At 48.0% G+C, this 21,128-nt stretch overlaps 1 protein-coding gene across 3 annotated transcripts; it reads left to right on the forward strand.

Moving 5' to 3' along the window:
• Positions 1–11,422: 11,422 nt before the first annotated feature.
• On the forward strand, positions 11,423–19,895 carry SERPINA4 (serpin family A member 4). Of its 3 annotated transcripts, none has more exons than XM_025391542.1 (5): positions 11,423–11,502; positions 13,455–14,123; positions 16,948–17,221; positions 18,105–18,264; positions 19,388–19,895. In XM_025391542.1, exons 2-5 carry the CDS (start codon positions 13,472–13,474, stop codon positions 19,586–19,588), a joined length of 1,287 nt encoding a protein of 428 aa, XP_025247327.1. In that variant the 5' UTR covers positions 11,423–11,502; positions 13,455–13,471; the 3' UTR covers positions 19,589–19,895. The 3 variants fall into 3 exon arrangements, with proteins under 3 accessions (XP_025247327.1, XP_025247328.1, XP_025247329.1); XM_025391543.1 differs by having other exon boundaries at positions 11,428–11,819; XM_025391544.1 differs by having other exon boundaries at positions 11,428–11,664.
• Positions 19,896–21,128: the final 1,233 nt, after the last annotated feature.

The raw sequence follows: 21,128 nt of genomic DNA on the forward strand, positions 1-21,128 counted from the left end.
ACTGTTTTCCTCATGTCCAAATCTCACTTTCCAGGACAGAGACTCAGTGGCCCATCATTGAGGTGTGCTGCTAGCTCCAGCCTGAGGGACTGATACGGTCTGGCTGTGTCCCCACCCAAATCTCATCTTGAATTGTAGTGCCCATAATCCACACGTGTCATGGGAGAGACCTGGTGGGAGGTAATTGAATCACGGGGGTGGGTTTTTCCTGTGCTGTTCTCATGACAGTGAGTAAGTCTCGGGAGATCTGATGGTTTTATAAAGAGCACTTCCTCTGCACATGCTCTCTTGCCTGCTGCCATGTAAGACGTGACTTTGCTCTTCCTTCACCTTCTGCTATGATGGTGAGGCCTCCCCAGCCATGTGGAACTGTGAGTCCATTAAACCTCTTTCCTTTATAAATTACCCAGTCTCAGGGATGTCTTTGTTAGCAGCTTGAGAATGGACAGACGCACAGCCCAGGCCATGGCCTTAGGGACTGTGCAAGGTATCGGGGGCAGATCCTGAAGAAGGGAGGTGATTGCAACCCAGAGGTAGGATGGACACCTCCCACTCAAATTTGATCTGGATGTTGAGACCAACAGCAACACACATGCACCCGAGGATGTAGAAAGATCTAATGCTCACCCTATGAGGCTTCTCAGGACGGCAGGGCAGGTTAACTAAGGTGCTCTGAACATGGCTTGAGAAATCACGTAAAGAAGACTGACTGTCTTGGTGTTTTATGGTGGTTAGTATGTGGGGCTGGGGTGAGAATTCCCAAGCACAGTTTGAGAGGCACTGGGCTATCCCATCAGTGGGCCCAGAGGTGGGGCAGAAAGGGGAGAGGGAGGAACCAAGATTAAGAGCTGTCAGCAGCCAAGCATCGAGAAATGGAGTCAGACTGCATTCCAAGGGCCTGCTGCAAGTCCATCATAGCCACACAGGAGTTTGGAAAACCTGCTCCTCTCCTTACGCTACAATCCACAACAGCTCCAAAGCACTGAGACCTAGGAGGCCCTGAGTTGAGGGGTACAGAAGGACGGGGCAGAAGGTCAGGTGTTTGCTCTGAATCTGGACTTTGGTTAGCACAGAGACTGCAGCGTATGCAGGAAGCCTGGGGTAGGAAGGGCGGCAAGGCTGGGCTACAGCCATGGTGGGCAGAGGGATAGGGTTTGGAGGATGAAGCAGGCCCTTGAAGAACAGAAATCGCCATCCCCTCCCTCCCTCCTCAGTTCAGAAATATCTCCGCCTTCTGAAATCACCAGCTCAGCATCAGTTAGAAAATCCTCATGGCTAAGGTGATACCTGCTCTGCATGGCCAGAATCAGCGTCCTCAAATCAAACCAAATCGGGATCAACCTAACACCCCCTCCTCCACGATGCCTGCCCCTATCTCCCCTTCCCTCCCCTTGCTCTACGGCCTATGGCCTCACCTGGGGCTGCCTCACCATGTCCTTGCTGCTCTCTAAGGTCAAGGTTGCTCACGTCTGTGTCCTGGATGTGCCCCGGCCCCGGAGCACAGCCATCATCATTCTTCTGCAGGACATTTGCCCATGCTATTCCCCTACCTGGAACACTGTTCCACACTTGGTACCTCCTTGTCATTCTGCTCAGCTCAAACGCTCCTTCGCCAGGAAGCCCTTCCTGAAGGCCCCCTCCCCCAGCTGGAGCGAGTCTCCGTTGCCGTCAATCCCAGCTCCTGCTCTCCTCTTCAGAGCCCACCTACACTGTGCAGCTGCAGGGGCGGCTCCCATCAACCAAAACAGGGTGATTTTGCTCACTGCAGCAGGAGCTCAGTAAGCAGCTGAGAACAAGCACATGAATCAATGAAGGAATGAACGCAGGGTCCTGCTGAAGTGTTCTCCCCACAGGACCAGAGGCTATTTCTCTTTCCCCTCCAACCTTCGCCAAGTCTAAGCTCAGGAGAGGAAGGGGCCTGTGTGGTGTGGACCCTGCTGTTGCGAATGTTTCTGAGCCCAGCTCCTCCATTAACTTGCCTTAGTGAAGTTCTGTCCCTCACGTAAGAGGGGGTGTTTGGCTAGATGAGCTAGTGTTAACACTTTCAGAATAGTAGAGGACTAACCCTGTGTTCCCAAACGCAAAAGCCAGCGTTTCCCACCCAAAGTCCCAGGGCGCGGGTTTTAGGAGCGCCTGAAGGTGGAGGAGGCGCCAAGGCAGTTAAGAAATGGAGGTGCGCCCTCTGGTGGTGGAAGTTCAAACTGCAGCGATCAGGCCCCGTCAAGCGCTTGCCCTGAGGCGGTGGGTGATTCTGAAGACTCCCTTGGGGAAAGAATTAAGTGCAGGCTCCCCCCGCCACCAAGACCCGCCCTGCACGCCCACACCCGTGATTCTGATTCAAGAGACTTGGGGGAAAACCTGTGGTTCTTTGCTTTTAATAACAACTTCTAGGCCAGGCACAGTGGCTCCTAGCATTTTGGGAGGCCAAGGTGGATGGATGGCTTGAGCCCAGGAGTTCCGGACCATCCTGGGTAACACAGTGAAACCCTCGTCTCCACAAAAAGTACAAAAATTAGCTGGGCGTGGTGGTGCATGCCTGAAGTCCCAGTTACTTGGGAGGCTGTGGTGGGAGAATCATCTGAGCCCAGGAGGTTGAGGCTGTAGTGAGCCAAGATCGTGCCACTGACCTCCAGCCTGGGTGACAGAGCAAGATTCTGTCTCAAAAATAATTAACGAGTACCTCTCTTATGGAGGACTCCAGCGTCACATTTTGAGGAATGTTGGTCTTGGGCAAAAAACAGCTGAATTCTTTGGTTTCCACCTCTGTGTTCTTACGGGGCAGTGGCCTAGCCTCCGTGACTGTGGGTGTGGCCTCAGGGTAGCAGAATTTCCCTGGGAGATGCACAGCTTCCTGCAGGGTCACAGGCCCACAGGGGACTCACTCTACCCACATAACCCAAGAAAAGAGTCCTATCCTCTTTGAGAGGAAAGTGTGGGTTGGGACTGCCCCTGGGTGGCTGCACAATTGGTTGAGATTAAATTTCCTTTCCAATAGTACTAGTCAAGGTGGAGGTGAAAAGAAATTTCTGGGTTCAAATCTAAGCTTTTCCCATATAGGAGCTGTATGACCTCAAGGAAGATATTTAGCCCCCCTGGGCCTCCACCACCTCCTCTCTTTAATGAGGATAAAGCATGTCTGTTGGGATTCCCAGGATGATTTAATGTCAATACATCATCAAACACAAGACCCAGCATATTGCAAAAACTCAACAAACAGGAGCTGGTTTTGTTGTAGTTATTATTATAGTTATTTTTATTATTTTTTTCCATAGGTTATTGGGATACAGGTGGTATTTGGTTACATGAGTAAGTTCTTCAGTGGTGATTTGTGAGATTTTGGTACACACATCACCCGAGCAGCATACACTGTACCATATTTGTAGTCTTTTATCCCTCGCCTCCCTCCCACCCTTCCCCCAAGTTCCCAAAGTCCACTTTATCGTTCTTATGCCTGTATATCCTCATAACTTAGTTCCCACATATCAATGAGAACATGCGATGTTTGATTTTCCATTCCTGAATTACCTCACTTAGGATAAAGTCTCCAGTCTCATCAAGGTCGCTGCAAATGTCGTTAATTCATTCCTTTTTATGACTGAGTAGTATTCCATTGTGAATACCTACTACAGTTTCTTCTCCCATTCACTGATGGGCATTTGGGTTGCTTCCATGATTTTGCAATTGCAAATTGTGCTACTATAAACATGTGTGTGCAAGTATCTTTTTCGTATAATGACTTCTTTTCCTCTGGGTAGTTACCCAGTAGAGGGATTGCTGGATCAAATGGTAGTTCTACTTTTAGTTCTTTAAGGAATTTCCACACTATTTTCCATAGTGGCTGTACTCATTTACATTCCCACCAGCTGTGCAGAGGTGGTCTCTGTTCACTGCATCCATGCCAACATCTATTGTTTTTTGATTTTATGATTATGGCCATTCTTGCAGTAGTAAGGTGGTAACACATTGTGGTTTTGATTTGCATTTCCCTGATCAGTGACATTGAGGATTTTTTCATATGTTTCTTGGCCATTTGTATATCTTCTTTTGAGAATTGTCTATTCATATCGTTAGCCCACTTTTTGATGGGATTGTTTGTTTTGTTCTTACAGATGTGTTTGAGTTCACTGTAGATTCTGGATATTAGTTCTTTGTCAGATGTATAGATTGTGAAAATTTTCTCCCACTCTGTGGGCTGTCTGTTTACTCTGCTGATGGATCCTTTTGCCATGTAAAAGCTCTTTAGTTTAATTAGGTCCCAACTATTTATCTTTGTTTTTATTGCATTTGTTTTTGGGTCCTTGGTCATGAAACTCTTGCCTAAGCCAATGTCTAGAAGGGTTTTTTCAATATTATCTTCCAGAATTTTTATAGTTTCAGGTCTTAGATTTAAGTCCTTAATCCATCTTGACTTGATTTTTGTATTAAGATGAGAGACGAGGATCCAGTTTCATTCTTCTACGTGTGGCTAATTATCCCAGCACCATTTCTGAAAACGGTGTCCTTTCCCCCAGTTTATGTTTTTGTTTGCTTTGTCAAAGATCAGTTGGCTGTAAGTATTTAGATTTATTTCTAGGCTCTCTATTCTGTTCCATTGGTCTATGTGCCTATTTTTAAACCAGTACCATGCTGTTTTGGTGACTATGGTCTTACAGTATAGCTTGAAATCAGGTAGTGTGATGCCCCCAGATTTATTCTTTTTGTTTAGTCTTGCTTTGGCTATGCAGGCACTTCTTTTGGTTCCATGTCAATTTTAGAATTGTTTTTCCGGTATTTTGATGGGGATTGCCTTGAATTTGTAGAATGTTTTTGGTAGTATGGTCATTTTCACAATATTGATACTACCCATCCATAAGCATGAGATGTGTTTCCATTTGTTTTTGTCATCTATGATTTCTTTCAGGAGTGTTTTGTAGTTTTCCTAATAGAGGTAATAGAGGTCTTTTGCCTCCTTGGTTAGGTATATTCCTAAGTATTTTACCTTTTTTGCTGATGCTTAATATCACTAGATAAACATGTTTGGCTGAAAATTGTTTTGTTTGAGAAGGCTGAAGATAGGGCCCCAATCCCTTTTAGCTTGTAGATTTCTCTGCTAAGAAATCTGCTGTTAATCTGATGAGTTTGCCTTTATAGGTTGCCTGGTGGTTTTGTGTCACAGCTCTTAAAATTCTTTTCTTTGTCTTAACTTTAGATAACCCTGATGACAATGTGCCTAGGTGATTATCTTTTGCAATGAATTTCCCAGGTGTTCTTTGTGCTTCTTGTATTTGGATATTTAGGTCTTTAGCAAGACAGGGGAAGATTTCCTTGATTATTCCCAGAGAATATTCTCTTCTTCCTCAGGAACACCAATTATTGTTAGGTTTGGTCATTTAACATAATCCCACACTTCTTGGAGGCTTTGTTCATATTTTCTTATTCTTTTTTCTTTGTCTTTGTTGGATTGAGTTAATTTGAAGACCTGTCTTTGAGCTCTGAATTTCTTTCTTCTACTTGTTCAATTCTATTGTAAGACTTTCCAGAGCATTTTGTATTTCTATCCAGTATTTCTATCAGTGTGTTCAATGTTGCCTGAAGTTTTGATTTTTTTTTAATGCCATCTATTTCCTCTAGTATTTCTCCCTTCACTTCTTGTATTATTTTTTTGATTTCCTTGCATTGGACTTCACCTTTCTCTGGTGCCTCCCTGATTAGATTAATAACTAACCTCCTGAATTCTTTTTCAGATAAATCAGGGATTTCTTCTTAGTTTGGATCCATTACTGGTGAGCTAGTGTGGGGTGGTGGGGTAGGGGGGTGGGTGTTAAAGAGCCATGTTTTGTCATGTTACCAGAGTTGGTTTTCTGGTTCCTTCTCATTTGGGTAGGCTCCGTCAGAGGGAAGGTCTAAGGCTGAAGGCTGTTGTTCAGATTCTTTTGTTCCACACTGTGTTCCCTTGATGTAGTACTCTCCCCCTTTTCCTATGGATGTGGCTTCCTGCGAGCCAAGTTGCAGTGATATCTTTCTTCCGAGTCTAGCCACCCAGCAAGTGTGCCCGGCTCCAGGCTGGTACTGGGGGTTGTCTGCACAGAGTCCTGTGATGTGAACCATCTGTGGGTCTCTCAGTCATGGATACCAGCACCTGTTTTGGTGGAGGTGGCAGGGGTATGAAATGGACTCTGTGAGGATGTTTAGCTTTGGTGGTTTAATGTTCTATTTTTGTATTGGTTGGCCTTCTGCCAGGAGCTGGTGCTTTCCAGAGAGCATCAGCTGTGGTAGTATGGAAAGGAACTGGTGGTGGTGGGGGTTCTAGAACTCCCAAGAGTATATGTTCTCTGTTTTCAGCTATCAGGGTGGATAGGGAAGCTCCATCGAGGGACAGGGCTAGGTGTGTCTGAGCTCTGACTTTCCTTGGGTGGACCTTGTTATGGCTGCTGTGGGGGATGGGAGTGAGGTTCCCATGTCAATGGAGTTGTGTACCTAGGAGGATTACGGCTGCCTCTACTGAGTCATGCAAGTGGTCAGGAAAGTGGGGGAAAGCCAGCAGTCATAGGCCTTACCCAGCTCCCAAACAATCTGAAGGGCCAGTTTCACTCCCACCATGCCCCTGCTAACAGCCCTGAGTCTGTTTCCAGGCAGTGGGCGAGCAGGGCTTGAGAACTTGCCCCAGGTTACCCACCTCCGAACCGTGAAAGAACAGGGCTTTGGTTCTTCCCCTACCTGTGGAGTCTGCACACCGGATTTGCACCCTTCCCTGACTTCTGGCCAGGAAGCTTCTTGCCCCCTTCAAATTGTTACAAATTTCAGCTGGAGACTTCCTTCTCCCTGTGGCATTTTCCCCCACACCTCTGGCCACTCTCCCGAAGGGCTCCTGTGGTGCCAGGCAGGAATAGCCTGCTTGGGGATCCAGCAAGCTCCTAGGGCCTTTCCCACTGCTTTCTCTACCCCTGTATTTCCCTTGGCTCTCTAAATTGACTCAAGTCCAGGTAAGGTCAGAAACTTCTCCCACAAACTACGCCTTCATTTTCCCCAGTAGGGATGTGTGTTTCATAGCGGAGGGTCTCCCTTTCCCATTTCCGCAGTTTGGGTGCTCACAGTATTTGGGGTGTCTCCCGGTTCTGCAGGGGCAGTCCACTTCCTTCAGAGGGTCTGTGTGTCCTCTCAGGATTCCTGGTTTGTTCTTGAAGTCATTTTGGCACTAAAATTCACCCTGCAAGCCTCCGCATGCTGCTCTGTCCATCCGAGTCACAGCTGCAATCTAGTCTTGCCTCCCATCCACCAGGATGATCCTGAATGAAGTCTAATTATTGTTTTTTATTCAACAGACCCTAACATAGGACTTGTTCTATGCTAAGCAATGTGCTAAGCTATGAAAGTTAGAGGGAAAGACAGAAATTCAGGAAGAAAAAGGAATAAAACACTTTCCTTGCTTCCTAAAAGCCCATAGTCCAACAGGGACATCACATGTGGTGGTCTGAAAGCATATCCACCTTAAAGATGACTCTAGTCTCAGCTCCTGTCCAACTGCAACCTCATAAGAGACCCTGAGCAAAAACCACCCAGCTGAGCCCAATCAACTCCCAGAACTGTAGAGATAGCAATAATAATGACAAACAACTGCCGTTGTTTTATGCCACTAAATTTGGGGTGGCTTGTTTCCCAGCCATACATAACTAGGACATATGGGTATCCTGTGTATCCATGTATCTAAACGCCAGATAGAAAATGATGAGTTTAAGAGAGGGACAGAGAATTAGATGTAGAGTTCCTAGAGAGTCTAAACAGCCCACCTACACCTTTTAGCATTTCCAGACAAGCATCAAGCCCCAGTCCCCTGAGCCTCTCTAACTTCAGGGATACATATTGTGTTGCATGAGTGTTTTGTTGAAGCTCTGCACTCTTAAGATAACATGGGAGAAGCACTTCCCTCTTTCCTCTTTGTAATTCCTTCTCAGTCCCCACCTCTCACCACTTTTCAGTCCTCTTTCACATAAGTAAAGCATTTAAGAATCATTAAGAATCAAACCCGTTCTTGACAACCTACTCTGGAATTTTTGCATGGAGCTCTCTTTGGACTATACCATCTATAGTCTTTGTGCCTCCATCCAAACCAAGACTGGAAGAGCTTTGTTGTTGCTGTTTTGTATGAGCACATACCCATTTCTTACAAGACTGGAAGGAAACCAATTATATCTACTCATAAGCTGAACACCAGGTTTGCAAATGATTTTATTTTCTTCTCCAGATTTTTTTATTTTCCCACATTTTTCATGATGACCATTATTATTACATTGCCCATCAAATTCAAAAGAAGGACAGCCTTTTTAAGGGCAGATTAAATTCCTGGCTCCATTTGGAATCCAGGGAATGGGAAGGGGTTTGGGAGCAGTTAGCAGGAGGGCAGCATAAGTGGAGCCTGTGCTGGAATGGGAGACGAAGACAGCCATTGAGAAAGGGCTGGGCTATGATTTAGGATGCAGTGGAGCTGAGGAGGGTGTCAGGGAGTGCGATTCATGCCTACAGCACAGTTCAGGCAGCTTCTGGGATGCTGGAAAAACTGGCTCCCTGCCGGGGACATCAATGGTGTCACAGCAGCTGCCCCACCTGGCCCAGTGGTATTTCCTAGGGGCAAAGAGAGGCAGTCAAGCCCTCTTCTTCCCCACATCCACCCTGGCCTTCCTGGTCAGGCAACTGATCCCCGCTTCCTTAAACCAGTACTTGCCGAGAGTGTTGCAGATTTTAGGATCTTGCCACTGGAACACCTGAGCAGCACCTTTGAGCGGGGCCTTTGGCATCTCTTCATTCATTCATTCATTCATTCATTCAATGACTGGCTTCTGTTACGCATCTTCTATAGGCCAGGCCTGTTCTGATGTGCCCAGGTATGACTGTGGCACAATTCATTGTCCTCTGGGACCTTACGGATGATTAACAAGAAACGCTTGGCCTTCAAGATGTGATAGGCGAGGGTTCGACAATCCTGAAGCCTTCCCAGACACCTTAAGACAAGAAGCAGCCAGGCTGCTAGGCAGGACTGAGCCTGGAGCTAGCGACTGAGCCCAGCCTGCAGCCACACCAATGGCAGTCATTCCCTCCTTCTCCTGCAGGGTCCAAGTCAGTGGCTCCCATTACATGCCTGAGAGTTCTTTCCACCTTTCTTTTATATGGGCCTGCTCTTTGCAGGAAAAAATAACTGCTCTAGCCCACAGGGACTGCACGGACTTCATGGGATTCAGGAATCTCCCTAAATTGTAAAACATGCATCTGTGCATATTTCAGGGAGAGTTCAAAGCTTTCTTGAGATAATCAGAACCACAACTCCAAACAAGTTTAACAACATGGTTTCAGCCATGTGTACACCTTTGGGGATAAATGAGCAATTTACAACCCATCTGGAATAATACGACGGACTAACTCACGCTTCCACTGCACTCACTATGGCCAGATGCTATTCTAGGACTTTACAGATGTCAGTTTACTGACTCTTCTTAACAACCCTGAGATTTAGGGGCAATTATTACCCACAGTTTACAGATGAGGACACTGAGGCAGAGTTAAGTAACTTAAGTAGTGGTGGAGTCCAGATTCAACCCAGACAGTCTGGCTGTCCACCACTGCTGGGATGGGAAGGGAAGAAGGTAGCACCCATTGAGGCTGATGTGGGGCTCGGAAGGTTTGAGGGTGCTGCCTCTGCCCTTCATATCAGTTTTTCTGATGAGTGATTATTGCCTCTCATTTGGCAGGCGAAAAACTGAGGTTCGGAGAGGTGGAGTGACTTGCCTGAAGTCACACATCTCAGCAGGGAGGGAGCCTGTCTGATGCCAAAGCCCAACCTCTGTCCAGAGCGTCCCAGGGGCAGGCACCAGGAACTAAAGGGCAGTGACTGTGTGCTCATGGCAGGGACAAGCTGTCCATCCTCTGGGCTGCAGCCAAGTACATGCTAACCCCTGGAATCTGTAGCATCAGCCCCTAACTCACTGAAGAAGCAAGACTAAAAGAGCAAAACCCCAGACTGTAGACCATTGTAAGGGGAATGATGTATTTTCACATCCATCAGAGCAAAAGTCCATGGCCATCTTTCACTCACTGACTCACTCAGTCAACATGCATAGAGCATGTCCCTTACACCACATTCTGCTCTAGTGCATGGGACAGCAGTGAGCAAAGTAGGAGCTGCTATTCTGGTGGCAGGAAAGGTCTGTCCACATGGAGAAGCAGCAGGTGCTGGGAAGGAACATGAGCTTCATGTTTAGTGGCCCCAGTGCAGACCCTGACTCTGGAATCTGAGCTAACAGTGTCTTCAGGCTTACATTGTCTCATTTATAAATGGGCCACACATAGTACTCCTAGAGTGTGTAGGCAAGAGAAAGAGAGAGATGAGTGAGGGAAAGCGAGAATCCACTGAGACAGTAGCTCTCACTCTGCCTGACCCACCAGCTTCCTCTCTTGTCCTGGTGTTGACCCATTTTGGACCTCAGGCCAGCTGGCTCCAGGGCTGTGCTTGTGCTTGCTCTGCCATCCCATGTGTCTCCATCACTCAGGGATCCCAGCCCACTGTGCTGCTCAGTGGTATATATTCCACTTACCTTAAGGCCCAGCAAGCTGGAAACACACCCAGAAAGCCTGCTAGAGGATGCCTGAATGGTCAAGGTCATCTCAGTCAGGACACCCAGGGCCACTTTGCTCCCTGCAGTCCTTCCCCACATGGCGTGAGAAATGGCTGCCCTAGGAGGGTATAAAGGTGCAAGGGTGCAGAGGTTCACTGATTACTGGGGAGAGAACAATTCCATGGCTGAAGAAGAAAAATGCAAGTTGAATTCCTGGCCAAAGGAGGTTCCTGGTCCCAGCCCATGCCACCCTTGCCCTGGGATGTACTGTCCTTATGGTATGACCTATGAGATCTCAGTGGACTCTATCCTCAGAAATCACAGAGTCCAGGATTGCAAACTGGAGGCCCCACTGCAAGGCCCCGCCCACAAGTGGGTCTTGCCTGGCCTGTAGAGAGCTGGCTGTCTCCCCACATCCCCACCATTCCCCACCGTGGCACCATGGAGTCTTCCTTATCTGGTCTATGAAGGCGCTGGAGCTTGCTGCCCCGTATGATCCAGCCCCTCATGTTGTAGGCGGGAGGTGGATGACTGAAGCTCAGAGAGGGAGTAAATGAGCTCAACTTCACACAGCCAATGAGGGGCTGGGTGGAGACCAGACCTTCCAAGGGGCTCCCCGGGCTCTCAGGGAGCACCAAGCACCAGGTGAACCTCCATGCACCGTACAAACATGAAGAAGTGAACCCTCTTGGGGTTCCCCAGGTGGGAAGTGGGGTGTCTTCTTGGGAGGGGGTGAAGCTACTTCTGGTGAGTTTTCCTTGTCTAGGCAGTGCTGCGCCCGTGGCCTGTTTGTTAATAATTACCTGGTTGGGAGACAGTGGGTGGTACTGAGAAGGCCTGGTTTGACCAGTCCTCCTGGGCTTGACAAGACAGAGCTGAGACAGCTACCCAGGGGGTCCACTCCAGGACAGACTGTGCCGTGAGTAACCCTCTGAGACAATGGAGATGAGAGAGCCTCTAGAGGGAGGGTGACAAACTGCTCTGTTTTGCTCAAGACTGAGAATTCTTCTAGGACATACTTTCAGTGCTAAAACCAGGAAAGTCCCAGGCAAGCTGGGACACTTGGTCACTCTTGCTAGAGGTGAGAAATACTCAGGCTAGAAAGCCCCCGACCTCAGATCTATGGGCACTGGTGGGTGACTGTGCCTGGAGACCCAGAAAAGCCTCCCCCAGGGACACACAGCTGGTACAGGGCAGCGCTGACTGGGGGCCAAGGTCTTCTGGCTCCCAATCCAGGTGATCTTGGGGAGTTCATGCCGGAGGGGAGGTGTGTCTGTGAGTGATGCGGTCCTGTGTATGTTTCTAAATGATCCCTCCAACTGCTGAGTGAAGAACAGAGAGCAGAAAGACTAGGAAGCTTTCTGCAAGGGTCTAGGTCAGGGGTCAACAAACCACAGCTTGTAGGTCGAATCTGGCCCACCGCCCATGAGCTAAGAATGCAAGATATAAAATATAAATATAAAATATAAGTGATAAGTATAAAAGGTAAATATACAAAGGGTTGAAAAATCAATAGAGGAACAACATTTTGTGACATAGGAAAATAATATGAAATTCACATTTCAGCGTCCATAAGTGAAGTTTCACTGAAACACAGCCACGCCTGTTCATGCATGTCTGGTCTGAGATTGTTTCCAGCTGCCACAGCAGAGTTGAGTAGTGGCAGCAGAGACTGTGTGGTCTGCAAAACCATAGATATTACTATCTGGCGCTTTGCAGAAAAAGTTTTCTGAGCCCTGGTTGAGGATCATAGCAGTGGAGCAGGGGAGAGGCTGAAGAACCTACAGGAAAGTCTAGGAATTGGAGACCAGCTTGGGCAGCACGGTGAGACCCTGACTCTACAAAAATTTAGCTGGGTGTGGCTGTGCACGCCTGTGGTTACAGCTACTTGGAAGGCTGAAGTGGGAGGATCACTGGAGCTCAGGAAGTCAAGGCTGCAGTGAGCCATGATTACACCATTGCACTCCAGCTTGGGTGACAGAGTGAGACCCTGTCTCAAAAAATAAAATAAAATAAAATAAACCCAACCCTGCAGGCCATGGAAGTGGATTAAATGGATTGTGGGTGGATAGAAGGCTAGAGGCTTTTTGGCCTGACAACCAGATACTGGTGGGACCATTTGATGGGGCAGGAGCAGATGTGGGGGGGAAACTGGAGCATCCTGTCTTGGACAGATGTTCATTATGAAAAGGGTACCAATTCTATCCCCGCAACTTTGTCCTGATCCTCACTTTAATAAGTGAGGACACTTATTAAACATCCATGTCCTCATCTGTACGGGGTAACAATACAAAGACCAGTTCTACTGATCTCTACAGGAGTGGGAGGGTCTAACTAAATGGCATGAAAGTGGTTTGTAAACGATATAAAGCACTCCACAGATGTTTGTGGAGCAGACACTGAAATAAACTCTGAGGATTGCCATCCTCTGTGCAAAACCACTGTGCTAATGAAATCAACTCATCTGAAAGAGAAGTGTGGGAGAAGCAGCACCTGAGTCTGGGGATGTGGGTTCTGGCTAGGATATTTGTCAGGTAGGTGACTTGGGTGAGTCACTTTGGGAGTCTTCGTTTCCTGCTCTGTTGGGTGAGAATGGAGTCTAGTGCTGTGCAGAGCTCACACAGGTGGGAAGCACAATGACATGATGGATGCGAGGAGTGTGCCTTGCATGTCTAAAGCATTGCCATCCAATAGTGTTGCTGTCACCATACATGTGGAAGGTGGTGGGCGTTACATTGCCTTTCACAAGCTCATCTGCAGGAGTTGAGGGTGTCACTCACGATCTCCGGGTGCTGGCCCACTGCCCGCCTTCTCAGCAGGGCCAGGTGTTCTGCTGGGGGAATTTCCTGGGCATTCTCTTCCCTCCCATAGGCCTGAGAGTGCAGAGGATGCATCTTATCGACTACCTGCTCCTCCTGCTGGTTGGACTACTGGCCCTTTCTCATGGCCAGCTGCACGTTGAGCATGATGGTGAGAGTTGCAGTAACAGCTCCTCCCACCGGCAGATTCTAGAGACAGGTGAGGGCTCCCCCAGCCTCAAGATCGCCCCTGCCAATGCTGACTTTGCCTTCCGCTTCTACTACCTGATCGCTTCGGAGACCCCGGGGAAGAACATCTTTTTCTCCCCGCTGAGCATCTCGGCTGCCTATGCTATGCTTTCCCTGGGGGCCTGCTCACACAGCCGCAGTCAGATCCTCGAGGGCCTGGGCTTCAACCTCACGGAGCTGTCTGAGTCCGACATCCACAGGGGCTTCCAGCACCTCCTGCACACTATCAGCCTCCCCGGTCATGGGCTGGAAACACGCGTGGGCAGTGCTCTGTTCCTGAGCCACAACCTGAAGTTCCTTGCAAAATTCCTGAATGACACCACGGCCTTCTATGAGGCCAAACTCTTCCACACCAACTTCTACGACACTGTGGGCACAATCCAGCTTATCAACGACCACGTCAAGAAGGAAACTCGAGGGAAGATTGTGGATTTGGTCAGTGAGCTCAAGAAGGACGTCTTGATGGTGCTGGTGAATTACATTTACTTCAAAGGTGAGAGTCAGATCACTGGTGTGTGCTAAATCCACACCCCCACCTCCAAACCCCTAATTTGTTGACTGGTTAAATATATTTTTACAAAAGGGTAAGTAAAAAGGTTGTGTCTGATAGAGTTAAGCAACCCTCAGAGAATGCAATGTTAGAATGTTGTATGTTGAAGACGCTGTAGTATTGAGGTTTCCATTCCTTCCTATCTTTAGACATATTTTCTTAACAAAAGTAATGTACAAAATGCATTATAGCCAGTGATCATGAGTTGAATTGCTGGATTCATATCTGAGCTCAGCCTCTACCAACAGTGCAAACAGGTCAGCTTGTTTGCTCAAAGCAAGGATAAGAAAAATCTCTACTTCAAAGGTTGGCTTTGAGGATGAAATGATTAACCCATGTGTATACTCCTTATAAAAGGATCTAAAGATATGGACAAACTACAGCCCCTGGGCCAAATGTGTTCAGCCACTGGTTTTGTAAATAAAGTTTTATTGGCACACAGCCAGGCCCATTCATTTATGTATTGTCTGTGGCTGATTTCATGCTACAATGGCAGATTGATTCATTACTGCAGAGATGGAATGATCTGCAATGCCTAAAAGAGTTAATATCTCTATTAACTCTTTTGTTTGTTGACCCCTACCCATTTTATGTACTCAATAAATAGCAACTATAATTCATCTAATGATAACAATGCTCATTTTGAAGCTTTAAAAATTTGTAAAAGCATAAAGGAGAAAGTAGACATAATCTCTAGCCCTACCACTCAGAAGCAACAAATGTTAATGTTTTAGCATCTTTTCTTCACCTTCCATTCACACACACATACGTTCACACAGTTGATATCACAGTGTGCGAACAATTTTGTACAGTGTGGATTAGTCAGGGTTTCATCAGAGAAGGAAAGCCATCTCAAGTCAATGGTAAGGAGATTGTTATAGGAATTAGGCCCCACACAACTGTGGCTGGGAAAGTGAAGATCTAGAGGAAAGAAGAGTTGGGAGGACAGAGAGAAAGTTGCCGATGCAAGTGGACAAGTCAGAGCTTGGACAGGAATTTATATGCCAGGCTCATCCAGCCATCAGAGTGCCGCCATGGAGGGGAGCATCACTGCGCAGTTTCTGGTGGTAGCCTGGGGCTGCTGTTGTTTAGTGGGGTTAGAGTTGGGAAAAGGAGCTTGGAAACAAGCAGGGGCAAACTGGAGCACACAAAGCACTGCTGAGTCTGACCATCGTCATATCTGACCACCAGGGCCTTCAGAGAGCAATTTACTTTGAAATCTCACAGTTCTAACCAGCTTGAACCCAGAATTTACAGGGAATAAAATTCTAGGGAGCAACTCCCAGCCTAATGATTCAGCCAAATTAGTTATTCCATGTAATTTGCATGTGGAATTTTCATGCACTATTGAAAACTTTTTTTAAAAAACTTTGTTTTGAGGCTGGGCGTAGTGGCTCACACCTATAATTCTAGCACTTTGGGAGGCCAAGGCAGGCGTATCTTAAAATCAGGAGTTCAAGACCAGCCTGGCCAGCATGGCAAAACCTGTCTCTACTAATAATACAAAAAAAAAAAATTAGCCAGGCTTCATGGCACATGCCTGTAATCCCAGCTACTCAGGAGGTTGAGGCAGGAGAATCGCTTGAACCCAGGAAGTGGAGGTTGCTGAGGTTCGACACTGCACTCTGGCCTGAGCGACAGAAAGAGACTCCATCTCCAAAAAAGAAACTTTGCTTTGAAATAACAAAACTTTGAAACTTAAAAAAAAAATTAACTAAGGAAGGAAGAGAAACAGTAGTACGGGTTTCACTGTCAGGAAGACATTTATTATAATCCCAGATCCCTTGCTTTTCCCTGGACGAAAATTCCTGGCATGGAGACCTCAGTCCATTCACCCTACCTGCCACCACCTCATTGCACATCGCCTGCTGTCCTTGCTTCCCTCCTCACACTGCATGGCCATCATTGTGGTCACTTCCTTGCAAACACTCTGAAGTCTTAACTTCCTTGGTTTTCCTTCCCTCTATCATACTTACCCTCCAAAACTGCAAACCTGCTTAAACCTAAAGGTCTAACTCGTCTACATCTGCACCCAGCAGCTGAATGTGGTTGAAGAAAAACATCCAACTAGACTGATGGTCTCACTTGATATTTGTGAATGTAAATCTTCATTGATCTCTCTACACTGTCCAGCAATCCTACTTACATATCTCCACTCTCCAAAACTACTAAAATAACAGATTCATCCTTCTCAAATGTCCTCCCCACTCACGACTTTCACTTAAAAATCTTGTCTCACTCCTCATTGAGAAAATAGAATCAGTTAAACAGGAAATCTCTCATCTTCTCATCTCTAAATCTACTCACCTCCAAATCTTCTCACCTCCAAATCTACTCACCTCCCTGCATTTGAACCCACAAGCTCAGACGTCCTCCTCTCATCATGGCAGTAGTGACCCACCTCTCACGGAAGGCCAACCCCTCTGCTCACACTCTGCTATCTCCTCTCTCCTTCTCAAGGATGCTTACCTAACAATGAACCCCTCTTTCCAGCATCCCTGGTTTCTTCTCTATCAATCCTATTCACATATTAGGAAATGAACATCCTCTGCTATCTCTCATTTTAAAATTTAAATGAGGCCTAAGGGATCCATTCCCCAGGCATGTCAGGTTTTGAATGGTCAAAATGGGACACCTTGATGAGCTCATAGGGCAGGATCTGGAGCTACTCTTTCAGTAGCTCAGAACACCAGGTGGCCTTCCCTGGCTGGAGGACTGACTCTGTGGCCCACAGATGTCCTGTACCTTCTTTTCATCTTCCCTTCAGCCCTGTGGGAGAAACCATTCATTTCCTCGAGGACCACTCCCAAAGACTTCTATGTTGATGAGAATACAACAGTCCAGGTGCCCATGATGCTGCAGGACCAGGAGCACCACTGGTATCTTCATGACAGATACTTGCCCTGCTCAGTGCTACGGATGAATTACAAAGGAGATGCAACTGTGTTTTTCATTCTCCCTAACGAAGGCAAAATGAGGGAAATTGAAGAGGTTTTGACTCCAGAGATGCTAATGAGGTGGAACAACTTGTTGCAGAAGAGGTAATCAGTGTGCTATGGGGGCTGAATCTACAGTACTATCCATCAAATATACCTTTCTAATGAAAGACAGTGCCCCAAAATAGGGAGTGATTGCCAATTATGAGAGAATTCTCACTTGCTCTGAGACCTTCCATGGGCTTCCTTTAAATGATGAACTCTCCTATTATATTTAAAATATGACTTCTCCCTTATTAGGGAAAAAAGAACCACAGTAGGAGTTCAGAGTCCTGGTTCTAGACATAGCTCTTCCACTGCACAAGACTTGGGTAAAGTGACTCTGACTCTTGGGGGGTTACCTCTGTGCAATGAAGAGGCAGCCCCCTCTGGCCCAGAAGGTTGACTAAGCTGCCGTAGCGCGATTCAAACAAACTCCATCCACCCACCCAAGAAATTAACAGGAAGGCTTCCCATCATGCTGGCTATGATTGGAAAAAGTCTTCAACCATATATAAGAAAAGGATCCTAGCCCAAGGGCACATGTGAATAGAAAAATCACACAACTTTCATGGTGGAGGGAATCCAATACAAAGAAATTAGCTGGTTCACAAAGAGTAAAACCCACAGGGCTATAACAGAGGCAAGGGCAAAACTGCCACCTGGCGAGACTTACATCTGTCTCCCTGGGCACCTGAACACCCACAGAAAGCAACCTCTGAAGAGGGGCTACCACAGACAGGAGATCCCACAGACAGCAGGCCCTGGGGACAAAGGAACCTGGCCTTTCAACACCCGTTTGTGGGAGGTAGTCTGAGCCAAAGCTGTTTGTGGGGATAGAACTCAGATGGAATACAGCCAGCTAAAGAGGGCCACCAAGGAGGGCTGTGCCCAGCAGGGATCCTGGCTTGTTCATTAATCTAATGTTTTAACCCAATGCCCCTTTCAGGAATTTTTACAAGAAGCTAGAGTTGCATTTCCCCAAGTTCTCCATTTCTGGCTCCTATGTATTAGATCAGATTTTGCCCAGGCTGGGCTTCGTGGATCTGTTCTCCAAGTGGGCTGACTTATCTGGCATCACCAAACAGCGAAAACTGGAGGCATCCAAAGTAAGTCATGAGCCCCTAGAGAACTCGGTGGGGCACTTGTGCCCATGGGAGTTGCCAGGTGATGGGGCTCCCAAGCTGCCACATGGAGTCTCAGAGCCTGAGTGTGTTCAGTCATCTACAGACATCAGCATCCACCAGTCAACCAGCCCTGGACGTGGTGCTCGGTGCTGGGATATAGTGTCGAATCAGCCCACCAACTCAGACAGCTCTCCCAGACTAGTCAGGGACACAACGTCTTCATAGAGAGATACATGCAATGATAGAAAATGGAGGCGAGGCCGGGCATGGTAACTCACACATGTAATCCCAGCACTTTGGGAGGCAGAGGTGAGCAGATCACTTGAGGTCAGGAGTTCGAGACCAGTCTGGCCAAAATGGTGAAACTTCAACTCTACTAAAAATACAAAAATTAGCCTGGTGTGGTGGCAGGTGGTAGGCACCTGTAATCCCAGCTACTCAGGAGGCTGAGGTAGGAGAATCACTTGAGGCTGGGAGGTGGAGGTTGCAATGTGTCCAGAGATCAGGCCACTGCACTGCAGCCTGGGTGACAGAGTGAGTGAGACTCCATCTCAAAAAAAAAAAAAAAAGAAAAGAAAAGAAAAAAGAAAGAAAGAAAAAAAAGGAGGAAACAGAGAGGAGAGACACAGGTGAGGCTGCATTGGGTGCATCTGTATGAGGGAGACTTCGTAGATGAGAGAAAGAGACTCAAGACTTCTGCTAAGAAAAGTGCGCGAGGGGGTAGAGCCTTGGGTGTGAGCTTGAATTCTGGTTCTTCCTCTTATGTTATTGAAGGGGTACTAGTTTCTGAATTTATATTCCTCACTTTTAAAATGGGCATCATACTGCTGACCTCATAGGATGGCTATGAAGATCAAATAAGATGCATGCAAAGCCCCGAGCACAGAGCTAGCGCTCATTTAATGAGAGCTGCCGTGACTGTGTGTGGCAGGAGGTCTCCAGCTCAAAAATCCTCCCAAATGAAATTCTTGCTGTGTTATCCCCAAGAAATGACCTCGCAGGCTATAAAGGGCAATGTATTCCCTAGCAGTTTCTGACTCTCGCAGTCTTGTCCAGGCCCCCTCTCTTGCTGGCTTGGAGATAATGCTTGTGATTTTCCTCCCAGAGTTTCCACAAGGCCACCTTGGATGTGGATGAGGCTGGCACCGAGGCTGCAGCAGCCACCGGCTTTGCGGTCAAATTCTTCTCTGCCCAGACCAATCGCCATGTCCTGCGGTTCAACCGGCCCTTCCTTGTGGTGATCTTTTCCACCAGCACCCAGAGTGTCCTCTTTCTGGGCAAGGTCGTCGACCCCACGAAACCATAGCCCTCCCAGGGCTGCTCATCTGTTCCGAGCAGGAGGATGCGGCAGGGGAGGGCTGGGTGTGAGTAGTTCTGTGTTTAGAGTAGGGGACGAGGAAGACGCCGAAGGTCCAGGAGTCCAGGACAGCAGGTGCTGGCCCGTGGGGAGTGGGGAGCGGCACTGAGATGGGCAGGGCCTGGACATTCCACACCCTGGCGCTGTGCAGCCTCTGGCAGAGCATCCAACCTCTTGGAGCAAGTTTCTGCCTCTGGAAAGGGGGCGGGCCCTTTCCACAACAGGGTTGTTGTTCCGAGTAAACAACACGATGCCACGAAGACCCTGGTTCAGTGTCTCGTATGTGGTAGACACTCAATAAATGCATCCTCTGCCTGCCCCTCCGAGGTTTGCCCCAGACTCCCCTGGCAGACCTGGTCCCAGACACAAGGTATGAGGAGCTCCAAGTCCCGCTCCAGCAGGTTACCCAGGTTTATGGGAAGGGGACAGGGTGTGGGCAGTCAGCTGCCTCAGGCAGGGCTAGTAGCTTGCTCCAGAGCAGGGGCTGAGAAAGCCACGGAAGGGCAGACACCACCAGGGCGGCTTCCACAGGGACCTGGTCAGAAGAGCCCAGTGAGGCACTGCCCCCTCCTGTGGCTACGGAGATGTGGCCCGTGGCTCTCCCAGGATAGTGGCTGTGGCCACAGAGCACATTGCAGACCCAGAGGCTCTTGCTTTTGCATCCAGGCTCTGTGCTCTGGATCTTCGGGCAAATCCTCGCCCTGTTGGCCCTCAGTTTCCCCACCTTTCTGACCCAGGTGGTCCAGCTCAGACTGGTTGAGTATGTGGAGTGGACCCACCCAGAGTCTGTGAGAATAAATCACCCCTTCCACAGGGCAAGGCAGGTGAATGGGATGTGGTTCTGTTTGCTCTGAGCCTCGGTGATGTCTGGCAAATGCATTTCTCTGGGCCGGACCCTGTGATTTTCTTGGTGGCCAGGACATCAGAGGCAGCTGGGTTCCAGCACCGTCTCCAGCCCTTGACCATGGACACGGAGTTCCCGGGACAGTTAGAGCTGGGAACGACCCAGCCAGGAAGAACGTCTCCTTTCCTTTTCCTCGGCCCAGCTCACCCTGTGCCTTCAGGGCCAGCACAACAGTTCCCACACACTCTCCTATCAGCGCTGATCCTCCTGCCAGGCGGGCCATTTCACTCCCACTCGGTGGTGTCCAGGTTGCCAGCATGTTCAAAACCAGAATTCCTGGGTTCAAGTCCCAGCTGTGCTCCTTAGAAGCTGTGTGATCCTGGGGAAGTCATTTCACGTCTCTGGGCCTCAGTATATTCATCTATAAACTGGGATGATGATAACACTACTGACCTCATAGGGCTGTTGGGAGGATTAAACAGTGACTGTATATGTCAAGTCTCACAACAGTGCTATGCAAACATTAGCTATATTATTATTACCCTCATTCCAGCAGCCCTGACAGTCTGTGCTGCCACCACAGGCTCTGAGCTGGGGGTCTCTCCACAAAATCCCACTGCCATCTGGGGACCCCAAACCTTTTTC

The sequence above is a fragment of the Theropithecus gelada genome, chromosome 7b (genome assembly GCF_003255815.1).
Source record: "Theropithecus gelada isolate Dixy chromosome 7b, Tgel_1.0, whole genome shotgun sequence".
Lineage (NCBI taxonomy): Eukaryota > Metazoa > Chordata > Mammalia > Primates > Cercopithecidae > Theropithecus > Theropithecus gelada.

What these genes read in the sequence shown, in the direction of transcription:
- SERPINA4 (XM_025391542.1), top strand. Translation starts at nt 13,472, where the DNA reads ATGCATCTTATCGACTACCTGCTCCTCCTGCTGGTTGGACTACTGGCC. An exon ending in AACAACTTGTTGCAGAAGAG is followed by an intron (nt 17,222 to 18,104) that starts GTAATCAGTGTG and finishes TGCCCCTTTCAG; the next exon opens with GAATTTTTACAAGAAGCTAG. An exon ending in GAAAACTGGAGGCATCCAAA is followed by an intron (nt 18,265 to 19,387) that starts GTAAGTCATGAG and finishes TTTTCCTCCCAG; the next exon opens with AGTTTCCACAAGGCCACCTT.